The sequence below is a fragment of the Lepidochelys kempii genome, chromosome 13 (assembly GCF_965140285.1).
Source record: "Lepidochelys kempii isolate rLepKem1 chromosome 13, rLepKem1.hap1, whole genome shotgun sequence".
In the NCBI taxonomy this organism is placed as follows: domain Eukaryota; kingdom Metazoa; phylum Chordata; order Testudines; family Cheloniidae; genus Lepidochelys; species Lepidochelys kempii.
The window spans coordinates 4,245,009-4,264,514 of record NC_136392.1 but is presented as its reverse complement, the minus strand read 5'-3'; the positions used below and the strand labels follow the sequence as shown (position 1 = coordinate 4,264,514).

General features: G+C 47.5%; 1 protein-coding gene across 4 annotated transcripts; it reads left to right on the top strand.

Moving 5' to 3' along the window:
• Positions 1-102: 102 nt before the first annotated feature.
• ARFRP1 (ARF related protein 1) lies at positions 103-18,125 on the top strand. Of its 4 annotated transcripts, none has more exons than XM_073308897.2 (8): positions 103-258; positions 2,028-2,127; positions 2,525-2,612; positions 3,112-3,194; positions 5,504-5,585; positions 6,162-6,232; positions 15,528-15,628; positions 17,155-18,125. In XM_073308897.2, exons 2-8 carry the CDS (start codon positions 2,035-2,037, stop codon positions 17,240-17,242), a joined length of 606 nt encoding a protein of 201 aa, XP_073164998.1. In that variant the 5' UTR covers positions 103-258; positions 2,028-2,034; the 3' UTR covers positions 17,243-18,125. The 4 variants fall into 4 exon arrangements, with proteins under 4 accessions (XP_073164998.1, XP_073165001.1, XP_073165000.1 ...); XM_073308899.2 differs by lacking the exon at positions 103-258 and adding an exon at positions 444-702; XM_073308898.2 differs by lacking the exon at positions 103-258 and adding an exon at positions 1,195-1,912.
• The last annotated feature ends 1,381 nt before the right edge of the window (positions 18,126-19,506 follow it).

Below are 19,506 nucleotides of genomic sequence, written 5' to 3'. Positions count from 1 at the left end.
CAGCTCCGCCTCCTATAGGATTTCCGGCGGGCCGAGGCAGGGACGCCTCACGTCACCTGGGCGCGCGAAGCATTCTGGGAGTGGTAGTCCACTAGGCCTCCTTCTTCCGAGCCGCTGGCGCGGGCCGTCTCAGCCGGAGGAACTCCGTTTCCCAGGGTGCCCGGCGGGACGCGGGTGCCGCCCACCCAGGTGGGGGGGCTGATACGGAGCCGCAGCAGGAAGCGGGGGGCTGCGGGGCCGCCGAGATCCGTCACCCAGGTAGGGGGCGGGGCCTTCCCTGCTCGCCACCGGCCGCGGGGGGCTCGCGGCCGGGGCCCGGCCTCGGCGCGGGGCGTCCGGGTCGAGCTGGGGGGCGGCCCCGGCGGGCGGGGATGGGTCGATGGGCCCGGCCCAAATCCCTGCAGCCGGAGCCGGGTGACCCCGGGGATACGGGCGGGAGGGGGAATCTCTGGGCCCCGGCCCCAGCTCGGCAGCCGGAGCCGGGTGACCCCGGGGATGGGGGCGTGGGCCCTGCTGTAGACTCTGGGGGCTCTGTGAGATGCTGTGACTGCAGGCCTCCGGCTCCCGGGGAGAGGCCAGCACCCCCCTTGTCATCGGTGTGGAACGGCAGGCACCTTCAGTCACCGCGCTCAGCCGCCTGCTCTCACAGGCCGCCTGCTCTCACAGGCCGCCACAGCATATCGCCCCCTTCATAAACTTGAAGTAAACTTGGCCTCGGGTTGGGCGAAGTGTGTGTGCGCACCCCTGCTAGGCAAGCCCCGTGGAAGAGTGCTTGTTTTTCCAGCAGGCTTCAGAGCAGCAGCCGTGTCAGTCTGTATTCGCAAAAAGAAAAGGAGGACTCGTGGCACCGTAGAGCTCACTAGAGCTCTCGAAAGCTCATGCTCAAATAAATTGGTTAGTGTCTAAGGTGCCACAAGTCCTCCTGTTCTTGTTTGTACAGCAGCCACCTGGCTTTGTCTGAGTCTGCCACCCTCACTCATAGAATCATAGAATATCAGGGTTGGAAGGGACCCCAGAAGGTCATCTAGTCCAACCCCCTGCTCGAAGCAGGACCAATTCCCAGTTAAATCATCCCAGCCAGGGCTTTGTCAAGCCTGACCTTAAAAACCTCTAAGGAAGGAGATTCTACCACCTCCCTAGGTAACGCATTCCAGTGTTTCACCACCCTCTTAGTGAAAAAGTTTTTCCTAATATCCAACCTAAACCTCCCCCACTGCAACTTGAGACCATTACTCCTCGTTCTGTCATCTGCTACCACTGAGAACAGTCTAGAGCCATCCTCAGGGTACCGCCTGGTCAGTTTCAGGGTCTGGTCCTCATGCAGGTGGTGATGCAATGTGTATACTGCAAACACTGCGAGAGGAGGTCCTGCCGGGGAATGTTTGAATTCTGACAAGAAACTGTTTTCGTAGGTTTTTAAAACATAGGTCCTGTCTGCTCCATGTAATCGTTAAGTGTGCCCCAGTGTGTCTCATCAGAGGTAGGGGTTGCCCTCTTCATTCTTAGTCAAAATACCCCCTCTCTGCACATGTGTGGGTGCTACGCATCTGGCTGTCGCCCTTGCTTTGCGGAGGTAGCTACATTTCAGAGCGCTATCTAGACTAATACTCACGAGTGCTCAGCTCCCATTTAGTCACCAAAATAAGTGGTTAGATTTTTCAAAAATGGTCAGCGTGAGGGGTGCACATTAGGTGCTGAGCTCTTTGGAAAATCTGGCCATCGGTGTCGTGACAGAAGCTGCTGGGTGCTGAGCGTGTTTGAAAATCTGGACCTATTTAGATGCCTAAACAAGAGTTGAGCTCTCTTGAAAATCCACCCCCAAGTATTGAGTTTGAGCACTTGAAAATCTGGCCTTGAATTCTTTTTAAGGTCTGTTTCCTAGAGTCTGTGAGTTGCTCTGTGATCCCACAAGGTGAGGTGCTATATAAATATAAAATTGTATTATCATCTGGCAGTGAACAGAATTATACAGTTGAATGGAAGGCCCTGGGAAGACTCATTTGCTGATGTCTTGATATTTGTTGCAGGAGCAGGATGTATACACTGCTGTCTGGACTTTATAAGTACATGTTCCGTAGGGATGAGTACTGCATTTTGATCCTTGGGCTGGACAATGCGGGGAAAACGGTATGTGCTTTTAGTTACCCGTTAACATGGAGGGCACATGCAGCCCCACTCACTCCTCCCCAAAAACACAACTATGTTAGCACGGGCCAATTTCTTCCCTGGTGTCACTTCAGTTGTTTCAGTGGTGTTATCCCAAGTATGAATTTGACTCCCACACATCTAATTTTAGTACAGTAAGCCTTCAGACACACACCAGCATGGGCTTCGCTAAGCGCATAATCACCTGTGAACTCTTCCATGGCTCTGTGCTATAGTGGAAAACTAAGGTCTGTGTTGTATTCTAAGATTTCATGGCGAATCCTGATCCAATAGGGGGGAGAACAGGTCTTGGATAGGATTGTCCTTGCCAATAAAGAGTATATAATAGTAGCTAGTTTTATTTCTTCTTCCCTTTCAGACCTTCCTTGAGCAGACTAAAACCCGATTTAACAGGACCTACAAGGGGATGAGCTTATCCAAAATCACTACCACTGTGGGCTTAAACAGTAAGTGAATCTGTTTAGAGGTTTTTTGCTGCCTCAGACAAAGTTAGACAACAAGTGATCATTCCAAGAGTTTACACTGTGAAAATAGTTCCTGATAAGAGCGACCCTACCAACACCCCCCCTCCCCCACACACCTGCCCACGCATGCTTTAAAGAGCAAATGGACTTCTCCATCAGATGGAGAAAACATGCTGGATCTGAAGGCGAGTGTGCCTCATTTAGTGATGCTAAGCCAAATTCAGCACGGTAACACCATTGAAGTTAGCCTGATTCTGATCTTATTTACACTGGGGTAACTCCACTGAAATCAATGGGTTTGTATCTGCTGATACAAAGGTCAGTTTAACCCACTATCTGCCAATGATAGGTACTGCTATCCTGCTGAGGATTAACGCTGCTCTTCCAGCCTGCCTTCCCTCCTGTGGGACTATGCATGCCTGCCTGCTTTAGAGAACAGTCAGTCTGCATTGGGTTATTTTTTCTTCTTTCCCTGCCCTAGTTGGTACTATTGATGTGGGCAAAGCCCGGCTAATGTTCTGGGATCTTGGAGGACAGGATGAGCTGCAGTCCCTCTGGGACAAGGTAGGGGAAATAACTTCTCTATTTTAAATGTTTTGTGTCTCAGAGTTGCAGAGAAACAGGGATACTTTATAATTAGCCAGCCCTGCTCCTTAGCACTGACCCTTGTGCTGTTGTTCCACTTCTCTGTTTGAGAGAGTCACAAAAATTAATATTTAACAGTTACACGTGTAGTAACTCCTCGCTTAATGTTGTAGTTACGTTCCTGAAAAATGTTAAGCGAATCCAATTTCCCCATAAGAATTAATGTAAATGGGGGGGTTAGGTTCCAGGGAAAATTTTTTTGCTAGATAAGACTATATTTTAATATATACACACACATACACAGTATAAGTTTTAAACAAACAATTTAATACTGTACACAGCCATGATGATTGTGAAGCTTGGTTGAGGTGGTGGAGTCAGAGGGGGGGATATTTCCCAGGGAATGCCTTACTGCTGAATGATGAACTAACACTCAGCTGAGCCCTTAAGGGTTAACACATTGTTGTTAATGTAGCCTCACACTCTACAAGGCAGCACAGAATGGAGGGTGGGGAGACAGGGCTGACCCCACTCAAAGCACATTGCCTTTTTAAGTAGATCAGCAGCTTGAGACAGCAGCTACTGTCGGCAAGCTCCCTCCATCCTGAGCCCTGTCGTGTCCCTCCCCTGCTCTGTGGAAATGGGGTAAAGTAGCAGGGAGGAGGAGGGGAACACCCTGCTATTAACACCCCTCTCCTCCTCCCCCTCCCCCCCCAGAGCAAGCAGGAGACTCCGGGGGAGCAGCTCCAAGGCAGAGGGCGGGAGCAGCACATGGCAGTGTCGGGAGGGACAGCTGAACTGCTCAGCGCAGCTGGGCTGCTGCCACACAGGGAACTTAGGGGAGTGGGGAGCTGATTGGGGGCTGCTGGTCCGCCCTACTTCCAAGGCCCCACCACTGGCTTCAAAGGGCTGCTCTTTCTGCAAGCAGTGAACAAAGCAGGCGGCTGCCAAACGATGTTACAAGAGAACATTGCGCAGCTTTAAATGAGCATGTTCTCTAATTGCTCAGCAATGTAACAACATGAACTGGGACGACTTTAAGTGAGGAGTTACTGTAGATTTACAGACACTAACTACTTCTCACAGCACCCATGTCAGGTAAGTGCCACTATTCTCATCCCTATATAACAAGTAGAGGAAATTGGGGCAGAGCTTAATTAACCCAGAAGTTATGTGCACAAGATCACAGAGTGACGTGGTAGTCTAGCTTGGATAGCTTCTTAAAAGATAGGTTATAAAGTGTAAAATAGGGATATTGATACTGACTTTCATTGTGTAGTGCTTCTCAGCCATAATCTAAAAGTGCTTTACAAGAGCTAGGTATTATTGCTCCAACAGGAGTTACGGGTTTGATGCAAAAATTATTGGGGGAGCTTCTCTTGCTTGTACTAGAGGAGGTTAAATAGTCCCTTGTGGCCTTAAAAATCTATGAAAGCCAGTATTAGAACTTAGGAATTTTTGGCTTGACCATGCCCCTTGGTTATTACAGCACTGTGAAAAAGTAATGTCTGTAACTGTTAGCAGCAGCAGTCTCCATCCCTAAGAGCCCTGCGTGCTGGGCACTAACCTCTCCGGCAGAGTCCTGTGTCATGTTATAACCTACATTGCCAGGAAGAATTATTACATACCCTTCACAATAGCATCTGGCTGCTGTCCAATGTAAAATTGAATAAATGTACCCGCAGGTCATCCAGACAAGCCACCTTTACTGTTGGGTGTACTTGTCTGACAAACGGATCCTCATAGCTACCAGATCATTAGTTAATAGAACACTTGATTAAACACCCTTTGTACCATGCTCTAAAAGCCACCCAATCCACGCTGTGGTGCTCTGTTGGGTGAGGCCAGCTCAACAGGTTCAAATCTGTTTCCTGGAATAAATGTAATGAGTTTTGTCATCTCTGTGTAGCCCTTTGTGAATTTGTGCACATCTGAAAACATCCGCACAGCTGAGTACCACTGTCAGGCTCTGCTTAAGAGAGCCTGTGGCACTGGACTAGCACAGGGTACTGTAAGTCGAGATTGAGATGTATTGGCAGAATTCAGTAGGAGGCCCACAACAGGAGGAGCAGGCAGTGCATCTTACCTGTCTGGATAGAGGAACTTCGGCAGATCTGCGTAGATGGAGCTTGCAAAATCAACTGCCGGGACCGTGCCTGGCTCTGGCTATTTGATCTTGGTCCATCTCTTTCATGAGTACCAAAAATCATATTAAATCCACATCAATGTTGAAAAGACAAGCAAGCATCCCCAACTGTTAGAGACTAACACCTGTGCTGTGATTTCAGTACTATGCTGAATCCCATGGGGTCATCTATGTTATCGACTCCACTGATGAAGAGAGGCTCTCAGACTCTAAAAGAGCTTTTGGTGAGTACGCTGGGTTTTTACTTGTAGTTATGTCCTTATCATTATATCCTGTGAAGACTTCCTTTTATTTCAGTCAAACCCCTTCCTGCCACTCTGATTGAAATATACAGTTGATTGTATTACGCATGTGACCACCTATGTGCATATCATGGCTTGCATACTTTGCAGGTATATGTTTTGAAATCAATGGGACTGTTTGGGCGTGTTGCCTGTTCTGTCATTCAGACATTGTTACTGACAAAACCTTTAGTTGTAGTCGCCTTTAGTTCTCTTGGATCTTTCCTTGGTCTTGTTTTCCTTGTCTGTCAGCATTTTGTCCCTTATTCCAAATGTAGCAAATTTTTTATAACCTATCCAATTAATACCTGCATAAAATACTCAGTTGATCAAAGTAAAGGGTGGAAGTTGTAATGTTTTTGTGCCATGACTAATTTGGTTCTAGGTTTGATCAAAGTAAGCAGTGATGCACATGGTGGCTTTCACTCCTGTCTATCCAGCCAATGTAATTTTTGTATTTGGAGGAGTCTCTATATGTTCTAGAGTTACCTAGACATTGCCTGTTTCTGTGCTTTACAGAGAAAGTGGTCACCAGTGAAGCTCTGGAAGGGGTTCCCATACTGGTGTTAGCTAACAAGCAGGATGTAGAGGTAAGATCATCTCCTGACATTCCACCCCCGTACATTGTGTTCTCAACTGAGCAAATTTCTTGCATGTTATTTTAGCTTAAAAAAGGTGGGCCGTGTATTCACTCTGCATTTGTTTCCTGCTCTTAGGCTGAGCAATGGCAATGCTTTCTTGCTATTCGACGTAATTGCTGTGAATTTGATTTTTCAAGTATTTTCCTCTCTCCCCTCCCCTCCCCTCCCTCCACATTGTAAAATGACTCTCTAGCAAATATTTCCATCTTTGCAGTAGCTGTCGTGTACTTTATGTGAACACCAACACAGTACAGGGCTGGTTTTTTTTAAATATTGACCTAATACAACTGATCCAATTTTTGATGAGTAATAACACCCAGTGAAACTCGGTGCTCATGTAATCTCATACCGGTGTGACAAATCATGTGATGAGATGCTCTCGTTCTTCTTTCCTTGAACCAGACCAGCATTACTCAAAGAGACAGTCTCTGCTACAGTTCTCCATTGGAAAAAGCAGTGAATGGCAGAAGATTCAGCCTGTTTTTTCCTGGGTTTATAATTTCAAAACTCTCTTGGATATCTAGAATTACAGAATAGACCTACTGTAGTTTCAGATCAAGTTGTGGATACTGTTTGAGTGACAGTTTGCTGTTCTAAGGAAATGTAAGACTTCTCTCTTTCCTTTTTCATATGGTCTACCTGGAATTCCAAGAGCTGCAGTAACATCTGTTATCCTCTAGAGAGAGCCAGATACATTTTAATAAAAAAGGAGGACTTGTGGCACCTTAGAGACTAGCAAATTTGTTTGAGCATAAGCTTTCGTGAGCTACAGCTCTCTTCATCGGATGCATCAAGTGCACTCCGCAGATCTCCAAACTTTGCCCACAGTTCTGAGCTTTTTAACTGAATGAGCTTCATTTCGAAATCTTCGACACCCATCCACTGAAATACAGACAAATCCAAGTCACTTTCGTTGAACTTTTCAGGTTTAATTAGAAAAGAAAGCACTGGGCCAAATTGCTGGAAATCTTGAAATCTGTCAGAAAATTCTGATTCCAGTTCTTGTATGAACATTCTAATCTCAACGTCAAATGCAGTGCGCTGTTCCATGTGGCGCTGTTCCATGTGGCAAATCAGGACTTAAAAATATCCCAGTACAGTGGCACTGGAACAATTTTTGAGGTGGGGGTGGTGAGCTGTGTCCCCTCTTGCCCCTGTCTGCACCCCTCACTGCCCCAGGCTGGGGCCAGCTGCAGAGTGGGCTGAGTGGGGCCGGCGGATGGAACCCCAGGCTGGCAGCGGAGCCCCCAGGACCGGTGGCCAGGACCTGAGCGGTGTCAGTGATACTGAAAATCAGCTCGCATGCCGCCTTTGGCACGCATGCCACCTTTGGCATACACGCCATAGGTTGCCTACCCCTGATCTAGAAGAATTAGTATGGGCCTGAGTGCCAGGGCCTCCTGAATTCTAGCCCTAGTTTTGCCACTGACGAGCTCTGTGACTTGGGGATGTCACTGAATCTCTTATTTCAGATTCTCTATCTGTAAAAGAAGCTGCTTTACTGTGGGGAAACTGGAATATAAGCTGCCATGAAACACTGTAATTTACACCAGGGCCCCATAATCCATTTCCATCTTCGCTCTCATATTCAGCCACTCACAACCAGTCATATACACTGGTTCCAAGAACTGTTCCAGTTTGCCCTGGCACTTCAGAGTAACAGCATTTGGCATTGTCAAAAGCATAGAATGCAAGTTCAATGCAAGTAGGCTGCACCGTGCTCACCGGAGTGTGGGACCCCACCAATGGTACAATACAGCTTCTCTTAATATATCCGATGCATAGTCAGTGCTAAGTCTGAAGATTCAGATCAGAACTTTTTGCATTTAGACTGACTGAAGACAGACTGGTTTGGTGACAGAGCTATGTAACCTCACAGTTTCTCCCACAAAGATATTTCAAGTGGTTTTGAGTGGGAATCCCTAATGTTTAGACAAGTTTACATTTTTTTGATTGCTTATCCTAGTAAAACCTGCATAAATGTGAGCTTACGCTCTTTTTCCTGTGTGACTGGGGTGATAAAAATGTCAGTGTCATGGGAAAATTGTGAGGCTGAAACTTCATGCAAAAAACATTTTATTTTGGAAAACTGTGACCTGCCCATTTATAACGTATTCTGAGTATGGGCTGTGGTATGTAAATGTAGGGAGATGTGGTCATTGCAAGGGAATCATTTGACATTTCTGAAAATGAAGTCTGAAACCCCAGAGCTTTGGAGAGCCCCCATTTTTTCCTGATAGGCCTTACAAAAAGAGATGGGAGGAGTACTGGTGGATAGCTGTGTGTTCATGGAGTTTGGTGATCTTGCCTCATAGTTGTTAGTGGTGCAGAATTTAGGAAATTTGCCTCTTCCTGCCCCTACTGGCAATTCCAATTTTTGATAATACCTAGTTTATGTAGCACTTTTCAGCAGTAGATCTCAATGTGCTTAATAAAGGAGGCTTGTATTAATATCCTCATTTTATGTATGGGAAACTGAGGCACAGAGGCAGTGACTTGCCAAAGGTCAGCTAGCCTCTCAGTGGTAGAGCCAGGAATAGAACCCAGGTCTGAGTCCCAGGCCAGTGCTGTATCCACTAGGAAACACTGCATCCCTACTATTTTAACCTATCCATAAAATAAGATTATATTCTAGGAAGCCAAGAATATCATGGCAGATCGGGTATGCTGGTCATGCATTTTCTTTTCTTTAAATGTTTCTCACTGGTAGCGTTGCTACCCATCCTGGAATTAGCAGAACAGTCCCAATCTTATTCCTATCCTGCTAGTCAGTTGCTCGTGAGGCATTTAAAGAGCCCATATTTATTTCAAGCATATTCCCGACACTGTGGCTCTGTGACATCACTGTCTTTTTCCAGTCAAGGACATGAAAATAGACAGGGTCCCTTCAGGTGCAGCACTTCCCCTGGAGCCCTCTCTAGATCCTTCATAAAAGGATTTAAGCCTGCTCCTAAGATTTAAAAGCAAGACCATTCTGGGAAGTGACTGTGTCTTGGAAACAGCCATTCTTCATAAAAGGGATTTTATGGAATTTACTGTTTATGGAGAGTTGAGATGCAGATTTATTCCTCAAGTGAAAACAGTTTCTGCAGTTGTGTGACTTTGCTTTGAAATAACTAATGAATCTGACCTTTCCAGGGCAGTCTTTGTGTGGGTTGTATTGTTGTAATGACATGCTATCCTGTGTGCTTACTGATCTGATTTCCATCACTTTGTTCTTAGTTTAGATGGTTTTACGTAAGAAACAAAATGACGTTCTAAAATATCTCTTTGCAAGCATGGGGGGAAAATAATCTTAAACTATGCTGACGTTCTCTCCCAAGCATTCAAATGTGTCTGGCCGAAAGGAATGGTTTTCAGGATCCCAATTCATGCGTTCCTTTTGGAGGCTGTAATAAAGCAACTACTCTGTCAAAAGTGGTGTATCCTTGTATCAACAACCTACTGCTGACCCCGCTGCTGTTCTTCCTCTTGAGACAAAGTGTGATTAAATCCTCAAAGCAGATTCTTCATCCTAGTGCACTAGCTGCTTAATGTAGTCAGCATAAACCCTGCCTTGGTTTTCCTCTGACCTGCGTTTCCATTGTGGGTCAATGATTGCCTGGTTCTATAAGTCACAATAAGTAACCATCATTGCGGGGCCAACAAGAAAGAGAAGTGACCGAAATAGTGTGTAAAAGTTGTTCCTAGCCTCCTGGGTGACTACAGCATTCAAAACTACTATTGAGGTGGAGCCTCTCCAAGTTTGTTTGTGCCATGAGTGGTGAAAATATCTCCCCCCAAGTCCTTTGTAGAGATCTGGACACAGTGAAGTAGACTGACGCTCTGGGCCTCTACATCACAGCACAGAAGGGCTTCCAATGGCTAAACATGTGAAGTTAATAGATCATGGAGAATGGCCACCCAGAGGGAGCTGGTGTGCATGGCCGTTGGAACTACAGTGCTTTTGAAAAGCCTCCAGGCTGGCTATTTTGCACTGGACAGAGGGAGCAGCAGTGAAGATGGTCTTTATTTCTCATCCTGCTTTCTTTTGTTCTGGCCAATCCTCCAAAGCCTGTGAGTGGGAGCCTGGGATAACTTCTGAAAGCCAAATCAGTTTCCAGCTTATAGTGAGTCTAAGGCCACGTCTACACTACCCGCCGGATCGGCAGGTAGTGATCCATCTATCCGGGATCGATTTATCGCATCTAGTGTAGACACGATAAATCGATCCCCGATCGCTCTGCCGTCTACTCTGGAACTCCACCAGGGCGAGAGGCGGAAGCGGAGTCGACGGGGGAGCGACGGCCGTTGATCCCGCGCCACGAGGACGCGAAGTAACTGATTCTAAGTCGATCTAAGATACGTCGACTTCAGCTACACTATTCTTGTAGCTGAAGTTGCGTATCTTAGATCGATTCCCCCCCTCATAGCGTAGACCAGGCCTAATATCAAACTAACCTGGTGTTGTAGCGGTGTCCACTGTACCACCATGGTAAGGGTCAAGACTGTAAAGTCTTGTCCCTTCGGCAGGGGTTGGATGAGAGAAGTCACCACACTACTATTGTAGCATTGCCTCTCTGTTGAGCGGTATCAGATTGAAGCCAACAAGCAAGGCCTCAAGAAGTGGAGGAGAAACCAGTGATGCAGAGTCTGGCTATATTCCAAGTGTAATCTATTGACTGTAGTGACACACATACCAGTCCTGGATGACAGATGCCAGCAGTCTCTTCTTTCAGCAGTCTCAGCCCAGCACCAAAGCCTGATTCCCAGGGAGCAACTTTGCCTTTAGAATTGACTCGAACCAGAGCCCACAGCAGAGAGCAAATGCTCCTGCTTTGCACACCACTCTCTCTATCCCAGAACCTTAGGCAGCCACAATCTAACACGAAAAGAAAAGGAGGACTTGTGGCACCTTAGAGACTAACCAATTTATTTGAACATGAGCTTTCGTGAGCTACAGCTCACTTCATATCCGATGAAGTGAGCTGTAGCTCACAAAAGCTCATGCTCAAATAAATTGGTTAGTCTCTAAGGTGCCACAAGTACTCCTTTTCTTTTTGCGAATACAGACTAACACGGCTGTTACTCTGAAACCAATCTAACACGAGTATTTCTTCCAAGACAAAAGTGTCTTGCGCACAGAGAAAAAGAACTTGGCAGGCTGGGTGTAACAACAGCAGTAGGTGATGTCTGCTGTAACAATAGTGTGCCTTACTGGCCTGTTTGGATCAGGACAAGTGAATTCATTGAAGTCGGTATACCTTGGGCCTCGCTCGCTGGTGCGGTACAGTTAGAACGCTTGGGGTTGTGATGATGCGTGGGCTGTAGATGTACCTACGCTAGAGGGAGGGGGGAGATTAAAGGGGGAATATGCAGTTGAGAGGTAAAAGCCCCCTATTACTTAAGGCCTAGATCCTGTCATTCAGGAGAGTTTCTACAGATGCGGGTAGCAGGGGTGCATATGTGCATGTGCCCCCTCTGCTCTATCCCAAAATACTAGTCCAGGCAGTAGAACTGTTTTCTTCCCTGAGCTCCAGATCCTAACACAGAGCATCCTACAGGGCCCTCTCGCCTCTTCACTTGCATCTTGCTGCTCCTTGGAATTTTTCAAAGATTCTGAAAAGTCACATCGGACGTTATAGCCAAATGAGTCAGTGCTCTGTCTACCCATAAGCCTTCCGTGGAGAATCTGATGTAGCTTATCAAAACGTGATAAGCTGAACGGTGTCCCTTCAACGTGAGTTACCTCAGAGGTTTTAATGTCCAGCAGCTTAGCATTGCAAAGTCGCACTTTCCAAATAAAAAAAGGTCATGTTACAGTAAATACTACGCATTTCCTAGCGGGCATTTCCTGGTAGGCAGCGCTCTTCATCTTCACTAGTACGGATCTTGGCCTGAATTTCCATTTGTCAGGAGGTGATTAGCTCTGCCCTTCTCTTTGCTCAGTGAACATTGTGCCTGAGAGAGTGCCTACAAAATCTGTAGGGGCGCAATCATTTCAGTGTGGTGGTGTCTCACTCACCTTCCAGACCCTCTGTTGTGAGTTCTGCCTCTCCAAGGGCCCGTCTGACTCACAACGCAGTTAGGGTTCGAGTGAGCCACACAACAGGTGACTGGACGTATCGTATTTACACGTTGCAGCCGATTAAAGAAGCGGAGAGTTGATTGTTATGGCTCCACGGCTGGCGAACTGTAGCATATGGTCTAAGCCAGGGGTCTCAAACTCAGTTTACCTTTGGGCCAATGCCAGTCCTCAAATCCTCCCAGCGGGCCAATGATTTCACTCATGTTGCCCAGAACTCGCCCCCCAAAACTCCAGCCCCAGCCAGCCTAAGGCTCTGGGAGGGAGTTTGGGTGGGGGAGGAGGACTGGGGTAGAGGATTGGGGTGCAGGCTCTGGGAGGGAGTTTGGGTGGGGGAGGAGGTCTGGGGTAGAGGATTGGGGTGCAGGCTCTGGGAGGGAGTTTGGGTGCAGAAGGGGTGAGAGGTTGGGCTCTGGGATGGAGTTTGGGTGCTGGGTGCAGGCTCTGGGCTGGGGCAGTGGGCTGGGGATGCAGGCTCTAGGAGGGGGTGGGGGTGCAGCGCTTACCTGGGGTTCTTGGGTGGGCTGGGGGGCTTCCGCACGTGGCTTCCCCCAGGCACTGCCCCCACAGCTTCCCATTGGCTGCAGGGGCGCTCGGGGCAGGGGCAGCGTGCGGAGGCACAGCCCGGGGCTGCAGGGAGGGTCCGGCAGACATGTGGAGCAAGCAGGTAGAAGCTGCTCAGCTCCACTGCGCAGCTGGTGCCCTGGGCGCGATGCATGGTGGGCCGGGGGGGGGAGCACCTGGGGGTGGCAGGCAGGGCCAAGGGAGAAACCCGGCCCCAAAATTGCTGGAGCCCTGCGGGCCACATTGGGGAGGTTCTTGGGCTGCAGATGGCCTGTGGGCTGGGAGTTTGAGACCCCTGGTCTAAGTAGTACAGTTGATTTGTACACTCACCTTTTGCTGCTGGAGAGCAGGAGTTCAAAGCCCAACTTGGGGCACAAGAGAAAATGGTTTCCTATTAGTCCTGGTTGGCTCACTAGAAATTGCACAATTAGCTGTCACTGTTCAAGTGCAAGACAGGGCTAGAATAGCAAGGGGAGGTGCACAAGGCCACAGTCAGGGGCATTGGCTGAGCTGGGCAGGGAAACACATGCTAACCCTGGCTCCAACTGCCAATAGCCTCTCGCTTTCAGGAGCACTGAAGAATAATGGTACTCCCTTCCAGCACTCCTCCTCAGAGGACTCCCCTATGTTAACCATGCAACGCCTCAGTGTGCTGCAATAGGTATCAAGGATCATTATCCCCATCTTGCAGACAAGGAAGATAAATTTAAGGTCTAGCCTTGTTGAAGATGGATTTTCATCTGGCGGGCACAATCTGCACAAATTATACCTGTAGTGTTTTTTCCTTGTCTGCAGTAATTGTGAGCGCAAAATTCTGCTCCTTGGGCAGATAAAGTCCTGATTTGCTCCTTGAACAAGATACTTAACTGGCTCAAAAGTAGGTCTGAGCCTGTAACTAGCTGCAGGTTCAAACTATGCTTGCAAAGAGGGAGGCTGGGCTAATGCCTAGTTAAAAATAAAGCACTGAAATGACCTGTCCAGGACTACTAAGAGAGCATCAGTGTTGGAACAGGAATTAGAGCGTATGAGATCCCGGCTCCTAGACTTTACTTAGGCCACCACATGTCGTCATCACATCTCCTCTTTTCCACCCTCCTGCTCTAATTTAGAAATGTGGAAACTCTGAACCAAATCATTTCCTGTGGCTAACGTTCATGTGTACATTAATCACGTTTTAATTAAACTTCTCAAGTCTGTTCATGTCTTTTAGAGGCTTTTTAATTAATCACTGCTGGTTTCTGGAGCCTGAGCTCCAACTGTCTTTTGCACAAGCATGTAAGAAAATGTCAATGTGGCAGTTAGCAAGCAGGACACAGATAATTATGAGATCATGGCTTTCCATTGACAGTCTGTGTCACTGAGGGAAGCCAGAGCGAAAATTTCAACAGCTACGCTTTCATTTGACCCTAACGCTTTCTAAAGTTTCTGTAAACTGTGTCTGATTAGCAGCGACGGGAACGAGAGGTGAGAACTACAGGATTCCAGTGGTGCCAGGAGGAGGGGAGAACCAAAGGTCTCTTGCCATTCTGACCCGAGAGGTCGTAATCTGAAAGCCTGATTCATTAGTCTGAGAAGGGTAAAGCTTCCTCATGGCAATGTTGTGTCGGGGAAGGTTAGGAGCAGGGTGGGTCACGTTGGCCTCCTCTTCTTTTTATTCACTTACATGTTCTAAAATCCACTCCTCCTAGCAGTCTGGGCACGTGGACAATGTACCTGCACCCAAGAACTGGTCAGCCTATGTCAACCGAGAACAAACTGACCCAGTGGCATAGAAAGTATGCAGGCGAAGTGAGTCTGAGTCACGGGCCCACTAACAAGAATACACTACTCCCTGCCGGAAGAAAAGTCTAGGGAGGCCACATTAGCTAATGGAAATGTTGCAGAGGCGTGAGCTGAGATGACATTTGAGCCGTTTTCTTTGAGTTCCACTAGTGCACTCAGTGCTGAGGAAACACCATCTCTTTCCCAGGGTCTGCTACAGAAACAGACAAAATGGTTCCTTTCTGTCTGGGATTCTGGCCAGGGCTGGGGTTGGTGCAGGCCCCCTGTTGAGGTGGTTTTGGAAAGGCTTTGTGAAGTCCAGGTGTTGTAGGGAGTGATTTGGAGGAGGAGGAGGGCTTGTTTGGTGGATGGGAAGAGGGAGTCTTTCCATGCACATGGGATGGAAAAGGATACAGAGGGTGCTCTGCTCTGTACTTCACTCCACAGGGGATATCGGTCTGTGTCACTAACCCATTGCACAATTTGGCATGACAGTTTCTGCCTCGGAGAGGCCTGTGCCTTGGAGAGCCAGGTTTACGTACCTAAATATAGACGTGTCTGAAGCTAGTGAGGTCATTTCTATACTTTCAAAAACACTAAAGCTCACTCCAAAGGCTAGATCATTCAGTTTCAGATGGAAAGAAAGCAGGGTGAGGCTGTGATGCTCTGGTTAGCGATGGTCAGAGAGCAGAGTTCAAGTGGAGCACCCTGGACAACAGCTGAAAACCTCTCTGCTTTCAGTAGGAGGTGGAATACTGGAAACTGCTCTGGGCACAGTAGGATCCATTTCAGGAAGGTGGGCCAATGATCTCTATTGTAGCATATGAGGCTTATATTTTATGGCTTCCCTTACAGACCTGTCTGTCAATCCCTGACATCAAGACAGCCTTTAGTGACTGCATTAACAAAATTGGGAGGAGAGACTGCCTGACGCAGGCCTGCTCAGCTCTCACTGGGTAAGTGTGGGTCTGGACAGTGTCCTGGGGAAATACCGCCGCAACCGAGTGTACGTTGCTAGAATGAGCTAACCACGTGCAGGGTGCTCAGAGAAGCGGGGCAGGGGAAAGGAGGACAGCATTGTGGGCCTAGGGATTTCTGTGTGCACTGCTCGTCTGTACTAAAAGCAGGTACCCTCCCTGGTTCACGAACTTGCTTAGTGCTATAGGACCTTGAGACTTTGGATTGTGCAACAGTTGGTGACGGCTTTATTGCCTAATGACGCAGCACCATGATCCCAGTTGCATGAGTTAACTTTTCCGCAAGGCATTTTCCACAGAAAACCAAATGGGAATATGACTGCGTTTGTGACTCTTGGCAGTGGGAGGGGTGGGTGTCTGTTCTCAGAAAAAGAGAAGTAACTACCCTCTTGCCATCCTTCTGGTTTCTCAGGCAGGAGATGTACTTACATTTCAAAGTAGATAGGCCTGAGAACAATACTGCAGCATGCATGCACAGGTGACTGAGGTGCTGCTTGTGCTTAGAACAAGGGGGTCGAAGTCAGGTGATCACCCAGTGTAACCTTGGGGAAAAAAATCACTTAACTTCTCCAAATGTTGCCCTCTGTTCTGTGGGGCTAACAATCACTACCTACTTTGTATAAAGCTCTTAGGATGAAAAGTATTACTCTGTATAAATGCAAAGTCCTATTATGAGTGGTTAGAAAAGGCTACAATGCAGGCTCTGAATCCAGTTCAGGTCGAGCGTACCCTGCCAGCTTTGGTTAGTTGGCAGCAATGCTTTGCAAGCCTATGGCAGGAATACCAGAGAGAGCAGGAGAAAAGAACCTTCTCAAATAGGAGAGCTACTGATGTAACCCTTGCACAGAAGTAATTTCCACCAAGGAAATGAACAAAAGCTCGGTATCTAGGTGATGCCTAGAGCAGGAATGGGTGCCAACAGCCATGTGAAATGCAGCCTTTCCAGTTCCCAGAGTTGTGCGCAAACACTCTGATCTCTGCGGAATTTTCTTCCCAAGTGGTGTTCTGAGTTTGGGGTTTGAACGAATGGAAAATTAATTGAGAAACTCAAACGGTGCTGAAGCCTGGCAGAGCTGTGAGTACCCAATCACAAAGGTGGGCCCTGCAAACTGGACTCAGGTGAGTCTGGGAGGTTTGCAGACCTGGGCATAGAGCTGGCCAGACATTCAGAGTAAAGTCCCTACCCTGCCGAACGTTGAGTGATTTGATTTGATGCTTTGCATGAGCCTTTCACGCAGCCACTAACTACCAGCAAATTGGATCTAAAACATGGTGTACGAGCTGGGACCCACATCAAAAGGCATAAACAGGGAACCGAAGAGAGGAATATTTTTAAAATTTGATGCATACAACTGAATCCTGTTCCTCAGATGCGTGAGGAGCCAGTGTAATAATCCAAATGAAGGATTGCAGGGAATAGAGAGAACTAAACATGCTGGGGTGGGTGGTAGGCATGGCATGGCATGGTCGGGGCCATGACTGCTTTTTGTCTTGTGTTTCCTCAGCAATGGGGTGAACGAGGGAATTGAGTGGATGGTGAAATGCGTGGTGAGGAACATTCACCGGCCCCCCAGGCAGAAGGACATCACGTAAGAAGGTGCTGGGTAACTGAGGCCTGGACAGCTTCTTCCCATACAGACTGCTCTCTCTACAGAAGAAGGTCCACAGGACTCCTATTACACCTGATTCTTTCGTTGTTTGTTTGTTTGTTTTTTGGAGGCAAACATTCTTTTTCTCTATCTAAAAAGAACTGTAAGAGCAAAGGATTTGGACTAGAAAATGTTTCTAGTGTTGTGTATTAATCCCTTGGCCTGAGAGCACGCAGCCTTCACAGATACTGAGTGGTAACTCATGCTGCAGCCAGGCTGTGCAACTGCAGAGGATTTAGAGATTTGAACTTCATCGCTTTAGGCTGTGGGATGTATGATTCTTGGGTTCTTAATCTAATAGATGCTAGAGGCCAGTTCATTGGATTCTCATGTTCCAGTCACTGATGGAAACTACTTCCAAACCTTAATTGTATCAAAGGTGGTAGCTCTGTGTGTGTGAAGGACAGAGGGGAAAGGTCTGCACTCCACCACCCCAGTGATCATTGGAGGTGGTATTACTGGCCTTATTTATGCAGTTGTTAATGCAATGGGTAGGGTCAATGTTGATTATAGTTCTATTTCCACTGTGGCAAAGTGAGCTGTGACTGTACAGTACCGCGGAGATGGAAGCCAGCACCCCAGCAGCTGCGTGATGGCATGTAAGCTCACAATGGGCTATTTTAACTGGAAAATGACCTTCAGAAGTGTCGCCTCGTGTTGATTGTCAATAGCACTATTGTGCTGTCTGTCTAACTGAGAGAATACCTGGTGTCTGTACTGTAATTAGGAGGGATTGAGGCCCTCTATATGTGTGTTCCAGGATGAAAGCTGTGCCTGTAAGCTGGGTGGGATAAGTATACAATAAAGCTTCATGCTGCTCTGCCTGTCTCCCTTGCTGATGTAGTTGTTTAATAGGCCTCCACACTAAAGAGTTAGTGGCACTCGCCCTTTGCAGCAGGCTTCTGGTCACTGGAAATGAAATAGAATGCAAAAATGCCACTCTCCCAGCCAAACCCCAGGCCTGTTGGGTGCCTGCAAAAGTGATCATAAACTATTAATGAGTCAGTACCTTCACAAGTGCTCCGTTAATTCCTCTTCTGAAACAAGACACTTGAGTGAAGTTTATGAGGTGTTGGCAGGGGTGACTGGGTGCTGTGGCTATGCTAATATCTGGACATGAATGAGTGATAATTTCACAAGAAGGTAAAGTGGCATTTGTTTAAACCTTTGATGCATTGCATTAACGTGCCAAGTTCCTCTGAGGTTTTTCTGTGTAGTTTAAACTGAAAGCTGTGAGATAAAGGCTACAACTACTCCACTCACCTCCAGGACCAGGGGCTGAACCAGCTCTGAGCACCCTGTAAGAACCTGAGGACACAGTGACGTCAGTGGAAGCTGTACGTGCACACTGGAGAGTAGGCGCAGACCTATGCCAGCAGTGATGGGAAAGGGAGTTCAGAAAGATAGTCATCCCATAAAGTAGGATTTTGGCAAATAGTCCTTTTGGAGAGGGAGGGGCTAAGGGTTGTTTTTTCAAACAGGCTGAACCCTATCTAATCCAATGAACCAGATCTGACAGATGTGAGTCCTGTCCCTTAATATACTACTGGAACCATGGGAATGAGGGTGGTATAAGGGGGGAGGGATAGCTCAGTGGTTTGAGCATTGGCCTGCTAAACCTAGGGTTGTGAGTTCAGCCCTTGAGGGGGCCACTTAGGGATCCAAGACAAAAATTGGGGATTGGTCCTGCTTTGAGCAGGGGGTTGGACTAGATGACCTCCTGAGGTCCCTTCCAACCCTGTGATTCTGTGTGAACCTCTAAAGAATAGCTGGGTTGGCTGCTGCAACAGCCTAATGCTATATTGGAAGCATAGATCTGAATCACTGAGAACTGACTGCCTTTGAATTAATCTTTTCTGACAACATCTCAAACCCTGTGGTGAGAGTGTTTAATAGTGGATGTGTTGGCAAATGCTGTGTTTTTTCTACAGCTGACCATAGCCTCAAGATCTGCAGAGAGCAGGGAATGTACCAAGAATCCTGACCACGAGCTGCATAATGGAAAAATCCACTGATGCACAGGCCTTCTCACACAGAGCCCAGGACTGTGTGTTACAGGATGCATGTAAAGGGCTACAAACAAGGCATGAACCTATTGCAGAAGATGTTGAGAGCTATATTGTTTGCACTTAACCCAGGGTAGGTGCAGAGTATATCCACTGCAGACAGTAGGATTATTCTGAATTTACCCCACTAAATGGGAGCAGA

Coding starts and splice junctions, on each gene's coding strand:
- ARFRP1 (XM_073308897.2), top strand. CDS start 2,035: ATGTATACACTGCTGTCTGGACTTTATAAGTACATGTTCCGTAGGGAT. Junction 2,613..3,111: donor TACCACTGTGGGCTTAAACA/GTAAGTGAATCT, acceptor TCCCTGCCCTAG/TTGGTACTATTGATGTGGGC. Junction 5,586..6,161: donor AGACTCTAAAAGAGCTTTTG/GTGAGTACGCTG, acceptor TGTGCTTTACAG/AGAAAGTGGTCACCAGTGAA.